Source organism: Sycon ciliatum, chromosome 4 (genome assembly GCF_964019385.1).
Source record: "Sycon ciliatum chromosome 4, ocSycCili1.1, whole genome shotgun sequence".
Taxonomy (NCBI): Eukaryota; Metazoa; Porifera; class Calcarea; order Leucosolenida; family Sycettidae; genus Sycon; species Sycon ciliatum.
In genome coordinates, this window is record NC_088646.1 from 25551943 (window position 1) to 25573893 (window position 21951).

Genomic DNA, 21951 nt, shown 5'->3' on the forward strand with positions numbered 1-21951 from the left:
AGCTTTGTACTCGGAGTACGAGATTTTTGCCACGCGTGCATGCATGCATGCACGATCGTTTCGAATCGTGTGCACGCATTTGGTGCGTGCGCCACGGCTGTCACGATGGTCATGTACTCGGCCAAAAAATATGGCGTCCAAAAATTTGAAAATTCAAAAATCTCATCATCGATCTGTCATTGATTTGCTTGAAAATACTCTTTTTCTCTTGAGGAAACCTCCACTTTCCCCTTCCAATCGACCGGGTTTCATAGTACAAACACGCTTCATGACTTCCTCTCGCGATCCTCTTTCATCTGATACCCGTCTTGGCCGTCTTCTTCCAGGAACGATTCCTTCAGAGGTGCGTTTCCTTTGCCTTGACGACTTGCCCTTCGTCACTTCTATCAGCCCTTTTCACAGCTACCTTCTTCTCTTATAGAAGTTTTCTCGTCTTCTTTGCCAGTTTTCCTGGTGCCTGGGTGACTTCATTTACCGATTTTTTGAATTTGTTTGTCTTTCCGTGCTACTAGATCGATTTCCGTGGCCATCGATTCTACCGTATCGCGTGCTAGTGGTAGTGTGTAAAATGGATGAACACAGTGCATTGCTGTCTACCTGCTGCAGTATTGGTGGCAAAAAGTTTGCCAACATGGCTGTGTCCACGAAATACAACGTGAAGGACTATGCCAGATCATTCAAGATGTGTACGAGGTCGACATTTCTCAGGATGACCCTGCGATCCACCCTACACACATTTGTCATGTATGCAAACGTGTGCTGGATCGTTGTCTGAGAGAAGGTTGCCTTGACTCGTTTGTAGGGGATGGATGTGGAGCGATCAAAGTGTGGAAGCCACATCACCGCACATACTGCGACATATGCCACACTGCACCAAACAAGGGTGGACGTCCACCAAAAAAGCAGAAGCAACTTGCTTCAAAGCTTTCTGCTGTACAAAAAAAAGAAAAGAAATGGATCACACAACAGTCCCACAACATTCATCCACAACAGCAAAACCCCTATCACACTCTCCTGGACCCCAGACACCACACAGTACTAGTGAAATGGATGTAGATGAAGCAAATGTTTTCACGCACGCAACACCGACATACAGCGCACAGAAGAAACTGGACAAGACTAGGTTCGTTCATTGCGCAGCAGGTTCCACAATACACAGCAAGGGAAGTGCCAATGAATAAGAAAGACGGCAGCATAGTGATGGCATGCATGGCGTACATGCCAAATCTCATTGACATCGTGATGATCTGATGATCTGGACTTGTACGACACATATGGGTGGCTGACCTGGCACGGAAATGTCATTCCGGAGTCCGAGATTCGGCTAAAACTTGGCGGTGACCGCCTCTGGAGCAAATCTTTCGCAAGCCAAGCACCACAACAATGCCATCCGCCCAGTTATCTTGCCAATTCCCGTCAGCAACGTTGTTATTCCGTCTTTTCATCTGGATCTCGGCATTTTCGCATGGCTGTATGACATCTACCTAGCTGAAGTCAAACAACTGGATGTGAAACTGGCAGCAGCAACTCTCTAGCCGTGTGCAGATGATCAGCTCCAGTTTCAAGAGCTAACAGTTCTCAGCGACAAAGTTCGGTCCGCCAGGCAAGCTATGGAAGATGCCCAGGCGAAGAGCGATGAACTACAGCAGCAGCTCCAATATGCAGTGCTCTTGCAGCAACACGCACCGACCAGCTTTCCCAACGTCAACATGGACACTGTAGCTGCAGCAATACAGCAACTGTGGAAAGACGCCAGCGACGCCTTCACTGCTGCAAGTGCTGAGCACAGCAAACTCGTACATGACTTAGACGAGATGAGAAAGAACAAGAAAGTCACAGGACCATGCGCGTCAAGTCTCGAGTCTGTGCTCCAAACACACAATGTTGATCGGCAAGCCTTCCATGGCGGTGCCTTCGTGGGCAACCATGTACATCGCACACTGCAGCCTGCCGTACTAAGAGCACTGATGTCTGCTCCAGTTGAGGTGGTTTCCACTCGTTGCCAGCAGCTCGTTGCTGATGCAGAAATCTTGCAGCAGCGGTACCATGGATTGTTTTCGGGATATGCCGACTGCAGCCACCGTTTCAGCCATTGCAACAGCATGTCAGAGGCCGACATCTCAAAGCTGGCTGACTGCATCCAGCTGTTTCTTCAGAAATGCAGAGAATCCATTATCACCCGGCAGCTCGGCAACATAACTCCGAAACTATATCTCTTGGAGGAGCGCACAGTCCCGTTCACCAGGAAATTTGGAGTCGGTCAGGGTCGACTCGCCGAGCAGGGCAGCGAGTCAATTCATGCCAGATTCAACAGGCTGAGCTTCGATTATAACGCTATTCCTGGGACTCTGCAGCGCCTCACAGCAATGTGCCAGCAACATCTCGTCGGGACATTGCCACAACATGACGCTGTTCGTCCCGCCACGGCATCAAGAAAACGCAAGGCGTCCGAGCTCGAGCAGTGATCCTCAGGCCCTGGACGCAGCAGCTTGGCCATTTCAGCCCTGATCCAGGTAAGAAAAATAACAACAGTACTGCTGACTACTAGTTGAGCTCTGTAGTGACAACAGGAAGAGACGTCGTCCAGCAAAAACCTGCTGTCTACCTTCTCCTTCCTTTTCTTTCCTTGTTTGTTGTTGTCGAAGCTGAACAATTTTTGTTGTGCGACTTCGAAAGTTTTGAATCCTTGTCCCGATCGCGGTGTTTGTTACCTTGACAAAGCACAGTTTTCGCGTGAATCCCACAGGATCTTGAAATCTTTTTCAGTTTTCAGAATATTTTTAAATTTCACCGTAAACCTGGGCGAAGGCCGCCATATTGTTAAGGTGGCTCACACCAGGGAGTCGTAAAAAATGGTATTTTACGACTCCCTGTATTTACGCGTATACGACTCCCTGGCTCACACCCTCTGCGCGCGCATCGTTTGAAAAGTGTAGATTTTCAGTAAATGTTTCGGTAGCGATGATTTTTGTGCGATAAATCGTTGTAGGAAACGTCTTCTCGCTTTTCTGCAATTCTGGCGACCTAGCTAGAACCTACTGCTAGTGTCCCTCTTCACTCGTTCTTTCTATGAAAGGGGAAGGCAGCACTCGCAGAAGATTTTCCAAGAATGCAATGTCGACTGGTGCTCGTACTATAAGAAGGGAGAAATCAAAGTCCGCTCTTGAATCACGCCTGAGTCTTAGAAAATTATTTCAGAATACGCTTGTGTAGATTTCCTGCCAGTGCCACTGACATCTCGCGACCTTCAAATATAACTTGCTCGATCATCTCCCGCACTGACTGGTAAATTCGTCGGGTAGCTGTGGATGGATCGATTCAGGGAGATCGAAGGTAAATACATCGAAGCACTTCAAACACGTTTCAAGACGCACTTCAAATTTTGTAATTGTGTCTTGAAAATTGTTTACAACAATTCGTACTTCAATACGCTGTTGAATTGTATCCTCTGCTTGGGAGTCTCGACTGTTTTATTGCTGCATGGCTTTCCTCAACACCGTTCACTGTACATGTATCGCGGAACGTAGATTGGATGGCATTGGAGGTGAATTTGATAATTTGTGACTGTGTCATCAACCAACTTACGGTGAGGACATCAAATATCAACAGGGACGCTCCGAAAATCACAAACGCTGCGAAATAGGTATGAAATGGTCTTACACACTGGTGGGTATTCCACATTCATTGTGTCATATCTTTAGACTCCAAAAGTTTGTCGTGCCGTGCAGCTTTCACAGACTAATCCGATAATTGGCATGTGGCCCTATCGGCACACACTCATGCATATGCCGCTGAGTCTATCTATATTTTCACGCACATGTGTGTATACTTACACAATTTTATTACGTATGCAAAATTAGGCAATCTACATGTACGTATGTGTGTGCACTCCCTCCTATGACATAGAACGACAGTGCAGGCTATGTAAAGTCGCAGGAATGTGTGTTACCCGGGTGTGTACATGCATGCGCACTCGCGCGGGCGTTTTGTGTGCGCGCCTGGCATGGCATAACGCCGTTCAATATGACTAGTGTTGAACCGTGGTAATTTGCCCAACCCCTTCTTTTTTCTATTGGCGTTGGATATGCAACTAATGACATAAACTTGGTTGTTGAAAACGAGTGCCATGCACCACAATGGATTGACAATAATATAATACAAGTAGCACTGTAAAAGCGCTGGTAATACTCATGTTGCAGCCATGGCAGTTGTGATTAGCTTTCCAAGTCAAGCCTGCTGCAGAAATTATTGCACTCTGACCAGCTGGAGTGGCCCAGGACTGCAGGTTTTGGAGAACAGGAGTGATGCTTGTATATACGCTTGTATTTACATGATGGACTTCGAAGTAACGTTAGGTGTATTACTTGTATGTTCTTCTGCCTGTGCACATGTACATGTGCTGGTCAGTGTGGAACCGCCATCCATATCAGATCATACAGCTTAGCTGCTATCAGTCTCAACAGCTTATATCTGGCAAATAGGGTTTTAGTGACTCAATTTTGCTTACTGTGTTCAACAGAGTGGCATTGCACACAGCTACTTTATGTAATAGACTTTATAGTAGCATCTTGGAAATTTTATATTTTTGATAGTTAGCTTCAGTAGAAACTTCTCCAGTGTGGCTCTTAGCTTCATTACCACGGAGACTTAGCATTCAAGAAATGCACGAAGAACAGTGGCTAGATGCGAAGTGAAAAGCCATTGGACCGTACCCAATGGAATACGCATTTAGTATAGCAGTATTGCTTGCTATGTTGGCAGCAAACACTGTATAATAATAATTGCATTACCAGTAGAATGTGCCCAATGTGCATTGCTTCAGTACTGTGTTTTGGGCAAAGCAGTCAACAAATTCCACATCAGTATTGGCTTCATGTTGGAGAAAGTTGTGAAAAACACTAGAGCATACATGTACACTCGATACACATGCTCGGCTACATGTATGGCATTTAGTATGTGGGCGACTTCAAAGTTCTATTTTGGTAGTTAGCTTCGGTAGAAACTGTCTAAACTTGATCCAAAGCTCTACTACTATGTTCTGAAGATGTTGCAATCAAGTAATGTAAGACACGTATCTGCCGCATTGGAGCTAGTTGTGAAAACCTTTAGACCATACACACAATGCACATGCTCAGCTATGGCATTTAGTATGTGGGCGACTTCAAAGTTCTATTTCGGTAGTTAGCTTCGGTGGAAACTGCTAAAACTTGATCCAAAGCTCTACTACTATGTTCTGAAGATGTTGCAATCAATTATCGCAAGATACGTATCTGTCATATGGTGGAGTCAGGGGTTCTAAGGCGTTGGACAATGTCCCAGTGCAATGTGCTGATTCTTGAAAATATGGCATCACTTGACACTTCAAAGTTTTATTTCAAGAGTTACCTTCGGTAGAACCTGCTCAGACTTGCTACACAGTAGCATTATTAGGTTATGATAGCATAACCATCGAATACAGGGCAAGTCCAGTGTCAAATACTTGTGGGCGGGGCTAATATGTGGGACGTGTGCGCTGAAATGGGATGATTCCGAAAAGAGAAAAAGGTCACCTTCTAGCAGAATTCTACCCACTTCTTAAGCTTATGCTGGTATTTAGCAAGTATACTACTGTCCTGATGTTGGACATCAAGAAAAATGGGGTAACTACGAGTGCTACGGCCAAAAAAGTGATTTTCCGGTGTTTTTTGGCCTAAATTGGCAATTGTGAGTATGCTATGTTTGGCCCCTCCCCCGAGTGAAACCGGCCGGTAGAACTTGATAAAATTTTGTCTCCGTACACTAGATATCCTGCGGAACAGAGTACAATCGTTTGTAGCCACGTTTCAAACAAAAAGAATTTGGACCCGAGGGGTAGGAGCCACCTTAAGTGGTGGCCGCGAAACAGCCGTGGCGCCATGTTTGTTTGATGATCATGAGCATGAGGCACGTGCGCACGCACGTGCATGCACACTGTACTGTATACATGTACTCATGTACCATATGTACTAGTGCACTGAGTCTGTGCACACGCATGCATGCAGTTCAGATCATGACAGATATGTCAGTATGCATGATGATGGTATGCTGAGCCTATTCTGAAAGTATTCAATATTAATTTTTGTACTTGTCAAGTACACGTACTAATTGTAGGCTACATGATATACAATCATACATTACTTGTATCATAATTATTATGATAATGTATGGCTCCCAGGGCCAGGCCTGATGAATGCTGCTCTCATAGACCTACTGTCAGATAGATGGAGAGTTTGAGTTACATGACTCAGCCAGTGTACTGTGTGTAAGTGTGTACACACAATGATCAGATGATGGCCCTTGGGGGTGTCATTGTTCTCTTCATACTGTCTGCCATGATGGTGGGTGAGTCTTGGCCGGAGATGGTGGGCCTGAGTGGGGAGCTTTACTGCTTATCATAATCATTGCTCTTGATACTCCTACATTGCAGATTGGTGACATTTTAAAACCTCGGGAGGCATAGAGCGCTGGATGACGGTCCTGACTGTGGACAATAGCCTGCACACAGCAAAGGTACAAGTCTAAGTCTCTCTTCGCTATGCATACAGTCATGAACATACTGCATGTTGTTGGTTGACAGCATGTAACAAGGTGGAGGACACCGTGTTCGGAAACAGTGACCTTACTAGTACCATCCACGGTTGGTAGAGCCCCGGTCGGTTGCGACCATCTGAACCGGATGGGTGTTAATTAAACCCGGTTCTGACCCTCTCTATTCTAGGGGAGTTGTCTTATACTTCTCGAACCGTCAGTCCTGTATTCTTTGTTCACTCCTGGATGTCTTCTTGATACTCGTAAACTTAGTGGCGAGTATTATTCTCAATTGTTCTTCTTTCTTCTTAGAAAAGAAAGACCGAGTCCATTCTTACAAACGATGATATTAGGAGTTTGTTTAGCACAAGAATGGATTCGGGGTTTTTTTTTAAGAAGAAAGAAGAACAATTCAGAATAATACTCGCTACTAAGTTTACGAGTATCGAGAAGACATCCAGGAGTGAACAAAGAATACATGTACAAGACTGACGGTACGAGAAGTATAAGACAACTCCCCTAGAATAGCGGAGAGGGTCAGAACCGGGTCTAACACCCATCCGGTTCAGATGGTCGCAACCGACCGGGGCTCTACCAACCGTGGATGGTTGTAGACAGGTCACTGTTTCCGAACACAGTGACCTCCACCTTGTTACATGCTGTCAACCAACAACATGTTTGAACAAAACAAGGTTTATCTAATATGTACATACATGTATGTATGTGCACCTCATGATTGTGCATAGTCATTGCATGCTCGCGTGTTATCACGACCCTATTAATTTACTCAGTGTGACTACCCAGTTTTGAACGGGTAAGTTATCAGCTTTCTCGGGTAGATCAACTTTTTTTCTTCCAAAAAATGGTCAGGCCATGACCTGACCGGCCGGACCGGGTGAGTTACGGCTGTGTCACAGTGTATCATGTCAGACGTACATGTACACGTATACGGGAACACTGCAGGTGGCAGCCTCCACCGAGCGCGGACAACAGGAAGTAGGTGAAACACAAAAAATGGCCACGATTGTCACTCAGTGCTCTTCTGTGGAAATACAGAAGTGATGATCCTCGGAAACAGTAACCGACATCTTGCAGGCAATTACATTGTAGTATAGCATGCGTTCAATATGTTCACACGCGTGAAGTCACTAGTTTAAATATGACGTTGGAAATGGGTAGCTAATACGCGAATCGACGGTAATGGTCGTGGCCCGATGTGAAGAAATACGGAATCGCCCTTGTGATTCCGTATTTCTTTAGCCATGCCTGCTAAACATTTTCGCTACCCATTTCCTACACTCAAAAAGGTCACAATTTCGTGGTGCACTGAAATCTCAGCTCAATGATCATTGTCATCATCCTGGGCCAAGCTCAGTCTCTCAAGACACTTGAAAAGAATGTTTTTAAGGGAAGCAGCATCCCTGGAGTACCTTCAAGAGTGTGCAGCTCCCACATACGCTGATGTCCCACCCGAGACTTTCAAGTCAACATCGTTGTTATGATGCCATGCTACTTGCACCAGTGATTCACCACATTTGTACGTGGTGTCAACGCACCACACGTGTTTCCTCGAACTAGTTTGTACATGGCCAAGTGGGGCTTTGTCCACCACAGGTTCAGGATACGTCTGGTAATACAAGTACAGTACGCATTGCATCATAAAAAAGACGTCAACTTGAAAATTCCGTCGGGACACCGCCGCCCACAGTGGGGTTGCATGCTGCAGGGGGTTATGTCCTAGTCTTGTTGGCAGGTTAGTGAATGAAACCTAATTCTAAAGAACAATGGTCAACATGTGTACCCGGGGCCGGCAAAAGCAGCGATATATCACTTCTAAGTGTAGCTCAACTAAATGTTCCTACTTTGAAGAAATATATGTATCTGAGTCCTACTAGTAGTTTTCAAGGCACTGTCTCACTGAGACTGCATGTACTGTCTGTTCAGTGTGCTAAGAGATCTGTTGTGATAGCTAATTGATGATCAGCTTAGTCTAGACCCAGAGGGTCATGCGCAGCCTCCGCCAATGACTTAACTTGGCAACTGTCACATGATTTAGAACAAGCCTGCCTCACTGTTCAGCAGCATTGTGGTTGTACTGCGGCAAGACGAAGACTCCAAGCCATTCGGTGGGAGCATCGAGGATAGAAACAACCCCGAGATGCTTGCAACTGAACACCGCTACATTCTCAAGTGGTTGAACGTGAACTGACATTACTGCACGCCAACACAGTAAAGCGCAAGGCAGCAATCACCGTCCTGCTATGTTACGTCTGCTGTGACGACGCTCTCCTCGCCTTCTTGACCCTGGCCAGCATGGAGAACTGCCGGCGCACTACACCATGGTTACGCCGCAGCTGTGCACCAAACTGATACGGAGCACAGCATAAAGCACAGAGAGACACCAGTCAAATCCGGTGACACAGTATTATTGTATGCAAGGCCCTAGTAAGTGACACATCTTTATCACAGCACAACCATGTCTGGCTGCATGTCACTAGCGACTACGCAAATCAAATCATACGAATATCTAACTGTTATGTACACGCACACACAGACAACGACAGAGAAACAGATGGACAGGAAGACAAACAAACAAACACACATACACACGCACACACGCACGCACACTCATGCACACTGGCACAAGCACTAACCACACATTCACTCACATACGCACACATGCTACTGGCAGCAATTCTAGAATTGTACATGTAGGTAGTACATACCATCACCAGGCGTATTGCAGCTACCCATTGAATGAAGTCCTGCGCAGACTGGGCGCAAAACGACACCATGTTGTCCGGGTCGTAAGATCCATTGCTCTGAAAGCAACACACACAAAGAAGCGCGGCATGTGACGTGTGGTATCAACCACTGAAAACACCGAAGACAGAGTGATCCACTAACTTAGCCTCCAGACATGGCAGAAACCAGTTCTTGTTGAAACTTATCCACATGCGTATGGGCCTTACACAAGATACAAACATATCTTGCACCTAACTACGTGTAGAAGCTCTGCGAAAAATTACGGTCCACCGCATACACTGATTAGTGGTCAAGCCTGCAAGGTCTTGATGCCGGCGGAAGCAGTTTTTGATTGTTCCGGTAGTAGTGTGGCCTTTCATACAGTTTGTGTATTGATATGGTGGATACACATGCCATGCCCTCCACTGTAGTAAACATATGTTGGTGGCCAAAAAGCTGGTCCGGTGATAACCTGACCAACCGGACCGGTTCTGGCGGGCCCGCTGGATGTATGATCTAATGCACACGGTTGCGTTGCAAACGTTTACGGAAATCTTACAATGTTCAAAGGTCAAGCTTCAAACCGTTGTTGAACGGTATGCCACTTGTGGCTGAGGATACTGGTCATAGCATTATGCCGTTACCTTGACAACAAAAGCAAATTTTGTTGGCGCTCCACTAGCCTTGGCAGCACCAGTCGGAATGTAGACACTGCTCCGGTAGAAGTACACTGCCATGGTAGGCTCCTCATTCTCCTCCTCTGCAGACTGCAAATACATACACACATGGCATGCGCCACCACAGCAATGAAGCATTGCACACTATACTGTTCGGATACTTTCAGGCTGCTTTAAGTTCCGGTCACAAAATCAACCATACTCCGTTCAGGACAACATGTACTAGCAAATAATGGTAGTTCATCTGCGTAAGGCTAGCCTAGTAGTGAATTCCAGTAAGGTAGGGTACCCAGCATGCACACACAGGCGCACGCATGCACACATATGCACATGCACATGCACATGTACACACACACACACACACACACACACACACACACACACACACACACACACACACACACACACACATGTACATGTACACACACACACACACACACATACACACACACGTACATACACACACAAACACACACACACACACACACACACACACACACACACACACACATGTGCCCATCATGTATGCCGGGCTGTCCAGTCTAGGCGCCACGTAACGGAAGGACAATTGCATCAACGTCAATTTTACAGCTGGTGTGTGTGTGGGGAGGGGGTCGTCTACGGTGTGACAATTCCCCACTCCTGACGTTCGAACCAATGCCACCACTCGGCTTACAGGCTTACCTCTGCAATAGTGGTGAATGCTATTCCGGTGGAGCGGAGGGAGAGCACATGTTGCTGCCAGGGCATCTGTGATGACATCTTCACCCAGAGATTGCCAGAAACATCCGGCACTGTGCCGCGATCACACGCTGCAAGCAGTACTGGTCTTGGCAGCTGCAGTCCAAGAATGAGAATTACAAGTTTAACCAAAATTTGGTTGTAAGAAAAATGCAAGCTCGGTTAGTATTTAATACTAACCGAGCTTGCATTTTTCTTACAACAAGCACTCGCGTATACACACAAAATTACTGATCGTTGCATGGTTCTTGTGCTGATCTTTTATAGCAAAGAAAAAGGACCAAGGAACTACAAGTTGCGCTATAATGCCCACTAACACCACGAGTTACTTGACAATCAGCTCAAGCAATAACATTGCACAAAACTGACCAACAGTACTGACGTTCTACAACTAACTAGCCATCAGCTCCAGCACATCTTGGGTGCGCACTCCAACAACCTTCCAGCTTGGAAGGTTCTAAGTTAATCCTTTACTGAGAAGATATTTTCCGGAAACTGCACTGACCTGTGGCTTTTCAAACAGAGCATATTTCGATGGTGCGTTGCGAAGTTGAAGAGTGTTGCTGTGCTTGAGCGGCCATCGTCCCATGACGTCAAGGACCCTCTCATGGTCCTCCAGTCGACGCTCTGTGCAGTAGCAGAGCCAGGCACATTACACTGATGAGTGCACAGTCAGATCACAAGTACATGTATTTGTAGTTCAACAGGCCAGGTGTGGGGGACACTGCTTACCAACCATTTCTATCTTGCAGCGTTCAGGTGAATACAGCATCTGCCTGCAGGCCAAGTGAAGAACCGTAGTACTTCGAATAAGAGTTGTAAGCCGGTGCACTCTCATTGCATCTGCTATACTGGTTCCCGGATGTGTTTTGGGGACTCTTGAACTTGCCAACCAATGAGGCTGGTGTCACAGAACCTTACCAATGATTGCGTAGAAACCGCAATGAGTTTCTGATGAGTAGGCCATACTATTGCACAACCTCCGTTCCTCTTTCCTTTCTTGTAAGCCACTCTCTAGGCGATACTTCGAAGTACACATATGTATATGTGGGGCTGTATGTCAGCGTGGCATGCGTTGATTTACTACCAATTGTTAAACGGCTCTCCGTGCCGTACACTCATGAATGGATCTGGTCTAGCCGAGGGTTACTTCAGTAATGCAAGCCTAGATGTAGTAGACACTACACAAGTCATCCTGGGATAATAGAGAATCGTATATTCATTTTCATAGATGATGATTGGTGCCTCCTTGGATTTATGTCTACTGAGCTGCCTTGCGAAGCCACAGCCACAGGCAAGCTTTGCCTATTGCCCGCGTACATGTACAGTGATACTCAAGGCAATCCCGACATACCTTCTCTAGTATCCACACTGGCACTCAAACCTGTGGCATTCTACACAGTTCATATATTTGCAGTGTTCTAGCTGGGTCTCTGTTATCAGTGCATGGACTGTACCTAGCTTCAAGTCTGCCAGCGACTCCACAATGGACAGGGTCAGGGTCAGCTTGACCTGGGCTTTGTCCACCATTTTGTAGACCAAGTGCTGTGCATTGGACTTCTCAGTCACCTCCACCTGATGTGCTGTCTTGTCAGTGCTGAGGACGGTTATCACAGACTGCAGCAGAGGCAGTGGCAGAAGAAGCAGTGATGGTGACAGCAGCAACAGCAGCCAGCAGCCGGCCAACATAGGTCAAATGTGTTCACAGATCAAGAGGCTTTTACTGTGAATATATCACTATGTGTTACTGTTCTACGCGGTGATGCAGCAAAGGTAGAGCAAAATCATATTAGAGATCAGTTTACACTGTCATACGAGAATGAGATGAGCACACCGAGTCAAATGCTCATTCCTTAGCTAAGCTGAAGTATTCCTAAGACCACTCGCTTTTACCAGTGGACACCTCTTTAATTGCCGGCTTCTTCTCGTGTAATGCATCTTGTAATTATTTCATCACTGACTCGGTATGGAAGTATTGTTACAATTTTCCTTGTAGAAAGTCTTACACATCTCACCCATACTGCAATGGCATCCCGATACTATCCCGCAAGGCACTCACCTTTTCCGATGGCGATGCGGTGGACTTTGGACGTGGCACAAGTGCTTCCTTTTTGGGACTGCTGCCACTGGCCTTGCGCTCAAGCGTAGCTGGTCGGCTCCTCACTTCAGGAATCGTGTCCAGGTTGTCAAGATCAAACGATGCTACAGAGTGCAGAGGTGTCAGAAAATATTTAGAAAAAAAAGGTTTTGCAGCAGGAGTATCAACACGAATCACTCTCCTTGGCGACATTTTCAAGGCATCTGGTAGCAGGTAGAATAATATGTTAGAAGCATGTTCCCACGTACGAGGGGTCTGCAGCAATGTTGGTCATCCATGGTGCGGATCCATGTTTGGCTGGCCAAGACCACTGTAAATAGCAAATGCACTAGTTCAGACTGATCAGATTGGGGAACACGTGTGCGTTGTGCATGTACGTCAAGTACTACTCTACGTCTCACTTACAGTTGAACAAGAGATTGGCAGCAGATGAGCCGGACAGTAGGTTTGATGCCGAGAGGCTGATGCTGCTAAGACTGGCTTCAAGATCACCGGGTGAAATAGGCGACTGCGGTGTTGGTGATGTAGAATCTGTCGATGCCGGGGTACTGATCATAACGGGATCGGGAACGGCCTCTGGAACTGGCACTGGGCAGGACACCTCAGCCTGGAGACTTAGTTCCTCGGGTCGGTGTCCTTCTAAACTGTGACCCGGAGTTGCAACGGTGCCAATATCATTGTCACAGACGCCAGCTTCTACTCCACTCTGTGATGCCTGGGTGCAGGTCTCATCTACATCGGTAGCAGTAGATTGGATTGCTTGTGCTGCAGGTGACACATCTGGGGACGGTGCAGACATGCCAGCTTGGCCCGCATTAGGTGCACTAGGAACATTGTTGATGAGATCGTGAGTTTCCGGCTGTTTATTATCAAGGCCATAGCTGTCGGCAGTGGCTGCAGGACTGCTCACTTCCTGCTCCTCTTCACATCCAGGCGATGGAGACAGCTGTTCTGCAGGAGGGATCGAAGATGAATCACTGGAAGACCCACATGGCAATTGTTCTGGTTCGTCCTCAGTACTCGGATCTTCTGCAGTGGTTGCTGGGTGTTCATCTGCTTTTACGCTGTTGCCATCTAGTTCGTCAACAGTACATTCCTTCCCATCCACATCATCTACTTCACCCGCATCAGCCACCATCTCATCTACAATTTCAGTGTCATCTTGAAGTTCTTCTGCTTCTTTACTTTGCTCCTCGCTGTCATCTTGACCAGGGTGAGCAGTGTGTGCCGTTGCTGTTGTTGGCTCTGTAATGTGATTGCGTTGTTCAGCCTGCTCTGCTTCTACTGATTCGCTTTCTCTCACATTGTCACTCTCAGAGCTTGCAGTTGCGAGTTGCTGCTGACCCATTGTTTGGTCCTTGTCAGCACCGTCAGGCTTGTAGTCATTGGCTACGGCGGCTGTGGACAGACTGGGTTCTTCCTGTACCTCAGTGGTGTTCGGAGTGGAAAGTGTCACGTTGTCAGGATGGGTGGGCTGCGCGGAGGTAGCAGGTGCAGCCATGCCCATTGGATCGCTGTGGGCACTTTCACCATGGTGCTGCTGAATTCCTACTTGCTGGGCATGATCTGTAGGTAATTCATGTGTATGCGTCTGTGGCTCCGCTCCTCTGGAACCTCTCACCGGCGGATCGTCCAGTAGCAGTTCCACACCGGATGCAATCTCAGGCAGGTCGGACGCGACTTGTAGATGTGAACTGGAAAGCCCACTTCCCGATGAGCTCTGACTCTGTATGCACAATGAACATAAAGCACTGTTCCACTCAGTGTATCTTGTCTGTATGCATGATGAACATGTTTCCGAGGGGAACATGCACAGCTTCTGATGTATACACAGATCTCAGAGATTCGGCTATCCAGCTGTTGTACCTCCAAACATGTACTGCTTTGAATTTTTTCAAACCTCTTATTCAATTCCAATGCGTTCCAGAATACAACACTGGAGATAAGTAATCAGCGAGCCACCGCGGCAGTATGGCTATCATGCACATTTAAAAAAAAGAGTGGCATTTGGACTGTGAACACGGTGTCACTACTCCCCCCCCCCCCCCACACACACACGTCTATATTATATCTGTGACTTTTAATAAGTTATCACGTACCAAAGTGGACGCCCTGCGCATACTGGCTCTCTTGGTGGTGACTTCCTTCTCCACGGCCTCCAGTGATGATTGTTCCTGGACAGCACAGCGTATCGTTCCACATAGTTATCCAGTAAGTTAGCAACACGAATGGCTTATCAACAACTTAGAAGTAGTCTTGCTATGTAGGTCTCAACGCAAACCACCGGGTGCATGCACTGAACAAGTGCACATGGTACATGGCTATCTGCAAGTACACGTCCAAGTACAAGTACAGGTGCTCCCCTTGACGTATAGCAGTGCCAGTTGGTCTACCAAGCATAGCATAAGCAGAACAATCATGCCAGTCCAGGACGGGCGGGAGCAGTTTTTGATTGATCCGGACATACCCTACTGAGTCGTTTATACTTTGTGAATGATGTGGAGGGTATACACATGACTTCCTCAGCAGTAAACACACGTTGGTGGCTAACATGTTGGTCCAGCCATGGCCTGACCAACCGGACCGGTTCCGCCGGGCCTGCAGTCTCCCCCAGTCTAACCAGAGGCTTACCTGATCCCAGAGGCCGGCATCCCAGTGCAGGAAATGGCTGGTGAACGTGATGGGCTCATAGCGCTGCAGCACAACGTGAATGGCCGTCGTTTCCGGCTTGCGTCCTGTCTGATCACTGGCAAGGTAGTCCTGCAGTAAAGAAGTGTGCATTGCTGTGCTGAGGAGCTCTAACAGAGCGAAACAGTTGCTGTCTACAGATTTGAGCATTGCATGTACATGTACCTCTTTAGCCGACCTCCTACTCAGTCGACATGTAAGTCTGAGGAGAAGTCAATCCTGGTCTACACTGTACAATGTTGGTCTTTTGGTGTGTGTGTGGAAACACAGAGAACGACATAGAGATGAAAGGAAAAGCCAGGCAGGCAGGTATAGCTAAAGTGCGTACAGTACAACTCAGTGGCATGCCGGACAGCGCGGCCGGATGAATGCATACATGTCATATAAAAGGATACAATGAGAAACAGTGGAATGTGGATCCACTACAGTGGTGTGGGTGCGGGGGGGGGGGGGGAGGGGGAGGGAGGGGGGAGGGGGGGGAGGGGGGAGGGGGGGGAGGGGGGAGGGGGGGGGGACTGGGAAGTACAATTGTGAGAGCTGTGGCAGTAGTGGTAATCAGTACAATCTGCTTGATCTCTTCTCTGCTGTTCAGCGATGGTTCCTTGGTGTAGTGGTTATCACATTTGCTTTACACGCAAAGGGTCCCGGGTTCGAACCCCGGAGGAACCTGAGCTTATATTTTTTCGTCTTTTTCTTTCTTTGGTCGCCACGCACCCACTCAGGAGCACGCGACCCCCAAGAGCGTGCAGCACCGCCCCGATTGCACGTCAAGTTGACATCATTTTTTATAATGTTTACGATGCAATGTGCGGTGTATAGACACATCCCCAGTTGATCCTGTACCAACTAGTGTAAGCAAAAACGTGTGATGTGCTGAGACCCTGTACAAACAGCATGAATTACTCATGCGAGGAGCATTGCATCCAGGAATTTCGCCGTGACGCCAACCGATCTGCATATTCTTGGTTTCATGTTCTCTGGTTCGCATCTATCCCATTCCTCCAGCCCTCAGCTTCCCAGCGATGGTTCCTTGGTGTAGTGGTTATCACATTTGCTTTACACGCAAAGGGTCCCGGGTTCGAAACCCGGAGGAACCTGAGCTCATTTTTTTCTTCTTTTGCCTGCTTGTCATGGCCTGCTTGTCATGGCCTGCTTGTCATGGCCTGCTTCGGACAGTTTGGAGTTTTGTCATGGTAGTTTCAAGTTCCTCTTTTTGCCTTTTATGCGGCAACTTCCCAGGCATCAAATGGATTCACGAAGGCTAACTTCCTTGCACCGTGCAGCTCTCACTGAGTTATATTTGAAGCTGGCATTTCTGGATGCCGGCGCTGTGGCGATTTTTTTTATTTTTATTTTTTATTTTTTTTTATTTACTTGAAAAAGCACATAACCACCAGGAAAGCTGACAAAGAAAAAAGAGTAAGAAAAGAGAGATAAAAAGAGAGCTGAGAGAGAGAGAGAGAGAGAGAGAGAGAGTTGGGGTACGGTTAGGGGAGGACGAGACATTGAATGGTGGTCGCCACAGTCACAGATAGTAGCAGTGCTGGTGAGGCTACAGGCACTCCACTGACCATTAGGTCTCAGTATCGCCATGCCGGTAACGCACCAAGAGACAAAAACGGAAGAAAATCTGAAGCGCAATACATGAATGGTAATTACAATATAGGTAATAGGGAGAGTGGTGACCAAGAGAGGACATGCTTGGTGTGTACATATTTTCAGATGTCCATCAACCCCCTCCCCCCCCCCCCCCCCACACACACGCATACCACCCACACACCTTTTTGACCTTTTGACGCCCATCGCCGGGGGCGATGATAGCGATGCTACGGCAGAAGCCATAGCAACTTGTGCTGCGATTGCACCATTCAACAGCTTCCACTATTCCGCCTGGTCTACACCACACAGCTATGAAATGGCTTTTTCACGGCTGTTAGCTGCACTTGGATCGCGGCAACTTAGTTTTCTGCACGTGAACCATGAAAAATCAATGCATGCTCATGCATAACCAGTCAGCTGGGCTGCTCGCCCACGCATTTGACAGGTAACAATTCCATCAAATTTGAGATATCGCTTCGTTCTAAGTCTCAAAACAGTTCTAAAGTCACCAAACCACGCTGGTAATCGATGGCTATTCAATGTTAACATCTTCAGGAAGACTTCAGCCGTTTCCCGAGAGTTTGGGCATCGTTGCCGTTATTTTTCACGGTGTTCTTCTTCCTCCTGTCTGGAGCTGCAATTGCATCCTGGAATTATTTGAAAGGTATTTCGTGTGGGCTGTGGGGGGTTCCAACAGGCATAAACTGACATCGCTATAGGATAACTGGTAACTTTCACCCTTCAAGGAGGTAGAGCAATGAGAATTTTTTTGTGGCGGTCGTCCAATTTTTGTGGCGGTCGTGGCTGTATTTGTGCACTTCCAAGGCTTTCATTCTGCCTGATACTACTCTCTACTGTATGGGAATCGTTGTTTAGGCACATGTAGCCGTCTTATTTGGTAGATCTGCTGTTTTCAATCACTTGGGACACTTTGTCTAGCCTATTTGTCTTTCGTTCGTGACATCTATCAGTTTTGTGGGGTGCCTTGGCCTGTATTTTGTGAAGTTCTCGAGTAAAGACCCTAACTCTTGACTGGAGTCACGACTTGAATTGTATTTGCTGGGCGAGCCCTCGTTCACGCAGTTGTCCTTATCGTAATAGTCAATATCTGCTTGCTGGACGGACTAGCGGCTAGAATAGGGATGACCAAATGGTCCAAGTGTGTACCAGTACACGATTATTGTTTCCATCACATGGCCAGCAATCGAGGACATCTGAGAGTTGCAATTTTTGTACTCCTCCGAGGTGTGAATTTTGGTGTGCTGGGCCAAGCACAAGGAAGCCATCTGCAAAAAAACTGCAGAAAATGGTTGTTGTTTGATCCTTTGGTGTAATCTTTGTTTCTAGTCGAAGCTAGTTGCTGTTTGGAGCAGAAACGCTGAAATTGACTATTTTCTGCATGTACTCATACATGTACTCATGTACTCAGTCATGCAGTCTCACTCGTATTTTAGCTCTTTTTCTGGAATGGATGCTGCTCTGCGCCCCTTGGTGAACATTTCCTGCGCTCGTGGAGCAGCTGAAAAGGACCACTGGTATGTCTGGTTCCTGGTTTGAAAGTGGAGAGTCGACTTTTGTGCCTTGAAGAAGGAGTAGAGAGCGATAAAGGTACGTCTGTGGCTTATTTTTGAGTGCTCCTCGTACATTTTTGATCGTGATAGAAATTCTCAGACCAAAGTCAGACCAAAGTCAGACCAAAGTCAGCGCGACGATGGCCGTACAGTTTTCTTGTGGATGTTTTAGTTGTTTCATCTCGTATCTATGTCAGTATCGTGATGGTGAAGTGGAGAGGGTGATCTTCTTCCTCTAGGCTTCGTTCGGCCGACTTTGCTTCGTCCTCGTTGAAAAGTGATCCTGAAAAAAAGGTCGATTCGCAAAATTATGTTGATTTTGAATGTACATGGTGACATGCGATTGCTGGCTATGTCGTGATATGAGCGTTGTGGAATTGCAGTCGTCTGCCTTTGGCACTGAGGACATGAGGAGAGTTGATTGTTACTTCTGCTCAGCAATGAAGCGATCATCAGCTCTCTTTGTTCCAATTATTGAGAGGACATATCGGCATCGCAATCAAGTAAAGATTAGGCAAACCTCGCCAACCTCCAAAGTGAGTCGGAGATATTTTCTCCAAATGCAAAGACGATCTTTGTGAGTTTGTGACTTGCATTTGCGTGCATACATGAGCAAGTCACGGATCACGGCACGTGCGCGGTTACCATGCCATCTCGAACCGACGCCATCTTTCTAAGTTGCCGCTTCTTGACAGCCGTGTTTTCTGGCCAGTGAATCCCTACTTTTTGGTCTTTTTCATTTTGCGCACCACACACGGCACACAGACAGAGGTGTCAACGTACTACATACCTCTACCGGTACCTTGAAATGGGATGTGCACATTAGTCTGTACTCTGGGCACTTCCGTACTCTTCATGAGAACTTTCAAACCGTAACTACATGTATGGACCAGACCGGGTTGGCTGATCATGAATCCCGGAGTGCAGTACACACCGTCCCTAACTCCATACAGATGTACAGACAAACCCCAGTTCCATGACTTGGCAACTATAGTCAGCAGAGACCTGGCAGGGTCGGTTTCATTGCAGTAGAGCTTAGGGACCAATGCATGTTGGCAGACGTTTGGTTATGACAAGCTCCATTCAAAGTTTTCCTCACCAATTTCTAACTCGGAGCTTCACAATCACATTCCTCTTGACCTCCATCCTCCAAGTTCACGTCAGCGATGGTTCCTTGGTGTAGTGGTTATCACATTTGCTTTACACGCAAAGGGTCCCGGGTTCGAAACCCGGAGGAACCTGAGCTCATTTTTTTTCGTCACTTTGCAGGAATGATGATCCCGTTTTCTTTTGTACATGTAGTTCATACAAAATTCACATGGCATGTGATTCACACGGAGACAGGATTCACACAGAGACAGGATTCCGTAACCAAGGGTATGCACATGTTTGTTATCTCCGTCCGATCATACTGCTCTCAGTACAGATTACGTGATACAACTTTGTCCGTGCTCTGCGGGAAATGAAGAAACACACTTTCCCTACGGGTTGAAGCTAGCTTTCAGAATGAGCAATGACGCGTGTGCGCTCAGAATCTGCAAATCGTTCCAACTTCCAAGGCTGGAACAAATCTTGCAAAAAAATGAGCATGCTGGCATGAGAGAGGTGGCTTTTTTTAGTGCTAATGATAATGAATGAGGGCCGCAGTATGCCGTGCACTGAAGCATACTGTAAATCACCTAATTTTCGCTGGGGATTTAATTTCGCTGGTTTTGCCGCTTGGTACCAACCGGCCAAAGTAAAGCGCAGGCCAAAGTTTGTCATAGAGGCAAATGATGCATGATATAATCATGGCCGCTGCATGTGAGAGCAACAACTATTGATCAATTTCTTTTTCGAAAACCCTAATCGGCCAAAGTTTAATGATGGTCAAAAGTTTCATTTCGAGATCGGTCAAAAGTTTCTCACCGGCCACAACTTGTTGATTTGCAGTAATCACATTCGCATGCCACCATCCGCACCTCTCCTTCAGCTCTCATTTCCAAGGCCAGACATGTCAGCGATGGTTCCTTGGTGTAGTGGTTATCACATTTGCTTTACACGCAAAGGGTCCCGGGTTCGAACCCCGGAGGAACCTGAGCTCATTTTTTTCTTCACTTTGTCTCTTTTTTCCCTCTATGCTATCAAGAGTATATAACCCCCCAAGTGTGCAACTCCACTATGGGTGCTGTCCCGACAGAATTTCAAGTTGACGTCATTTTGATGATGCAATGCGCACTGTACACGGATTATCAGACGAATCCGGAACCTGTGGTTGACCGAAGCCGATCGATCCTGTACAAAGTATTGCAAAGAAAAACGTGTGATGCGTTGACACCCGTACACATGTTGTAAATCACTGGTGCAAGGAGCATTGCGTCATAAATAATGACGTCAACTTGAAATTCTGTCGGGACAGCAGGGTATGTGGGAGTTGCACACTCTGGGGGGGGGGGGGGTTATGTACTCTTGATGCTATATAAGCTGGATCGCATATTATCGGGTATCAATTTCATATACCAGTATTGGCAAGAGTACATAACCCCCCAGAGTGTGCAACACCTGATCCAGCTCTGCATAGGGTCTTGGTCGAGCGGAATCGGATCTTCTGATGCCATGCGTACACTCCACACCAGCGCAAGACCGGTCTCGAGGCAGGGCACCATTGTTTTTGATCCAAGAGTACCCGTGACTCCCCGGGTTCCCCTCAGATGTGTACGGTATTATGACGCAAAGATCCGATTACGCTCGACCAAGACCCTATGCAGAGCTGGATCAGGCGTTGCACACTCTGGGGGGTTATGTACTCTTGGTATTGGCCATAACGTGTCAAAAGGAGCCCCCCCCCCCCCCTCCTGCTTCCTCCCGTATATCCTGTCTTACCAGTGCCATCTTGTTTGCGCCCTGGCTTTCATTCTGTAGTGCTGCCTCTCCGATCCACATGAAAACCTGCAGACCGTATCATCAAACAACACACCATGGCATGGCGCACAGATCAGGGAGGGAGCACAGTAGCTTACAATGAACAAAGCGCTCAATGGTCACTCATAGCATACTACTCCTCATACGCAACCACTGAGAGGCTATTAGTACCGTAAAGTACCGTTGATCCGGCTATTAGTACCGTAAAGTACCGTTGATCCGCCCCCCCCCCCCCCACGCCATGTCGCTTCCCAGCTGGTTTTTCAGCAGGGGGCGGGAATTAGATCAAGGCTGTCAAGTGCAGTACGATGTACAACAATTTGGAGGATCAGACTTGATGTGCTAAATTGTGCACATGTTCATCCTGGATTGGCACATATTGTGT

The 21951-nt window shown here is 47.1% G+C and overlaps 1 protein-coding gene and 4 non-coding genes across 5 annotated transcripts in view; 4 read left to right on the forward strand and 1 right to left on the reverse strand.

Annotated features, from left to right (window-relative positions):
• Nucleotides 1–8172: 8172 nt before the first annotated feature.
• The window catches only part of LOC135815272 (uncharacterized), a 37847-nt gene continuing 24068 nt past the window's right edge, over nucleotides 8173–21951 (reverse strand). Inside the window, exons 24-34 of the mRNA XM_065328548.1 lie at nucleotides 21528–21593; nucleotides 15439–15567; nucleotides 14907–14981; nucleotides 13213–14533; nucleotides 12769–12911; nucleotides 12167–12326; nucleotides 11215–11336; nucleotides 10653–10805; nucleotides 9936–10058; nucleotides 9273–9368; nucleotides 8173–8912 (exon numbers count right to left, since the gene is read on the reverse strand). Of these exons, the coding sequence (XP_065184620.1) occupies nucleotides 8811–8912; nucleotides 9273–9368; nucleotides 9936–10058; nucleotides 10653–10805; nucleotides 11215–11336; nucleotides 12167–12326; nucleotides 12769–12911; nucleotides 13213–14533; nucleotides 14907–14981; nucleotides 15439–15567; nucleotides 21528–21593 (2490 nt within the window). The 3' untranslated portion in view covers nucleotides 8173–8810. The remainder of the gene's footprint in view (nucleotides 8913–9272; nucleotides 9369–9935; nucleotides 10059–10652; nucleotides 10806–11214; nucleotides 11337–12166; nucleotides 12327–12768; nucleotides 12912–13212; nucleotides 14534–14906; nucleotides 14982–15438; nucleotides 15568–21527; nucleotides 21594–21951) is intronic.
• Trnav-uac (transfer RNA valine (anticodon UAC)) lies at nucleotides 16092–16164 on the forward strand. Its single transcript has one exon. It is a non-coding gene; the product is annotated as a tRNA-Val (tRNA).
• Trnav-uac (transfer RNA valine (anticodon UAC)) lies at nucleotides 16520–16592 on the forward strand. Its single transcript has one exon. It is a non-coding gene; the product is annotated as a tRNA-Val (tRNA).
• Trnav-uac (transfer RNA valine (anticodon UAC)) lies at nucleotides 19834–19906 on the forward strand. Its single transcript has one exon. It is a non-coding gene; the product is annotated as a tRNA-Val (tRNA).
• On the forward strand, nucleotides 20670–20742 carry Trnav-uac (transfer RNA valine (anticodon UAC)). The gene has a single exon. It is a non-coding gene; the product is annotated as a tRNA-Val (tRNA).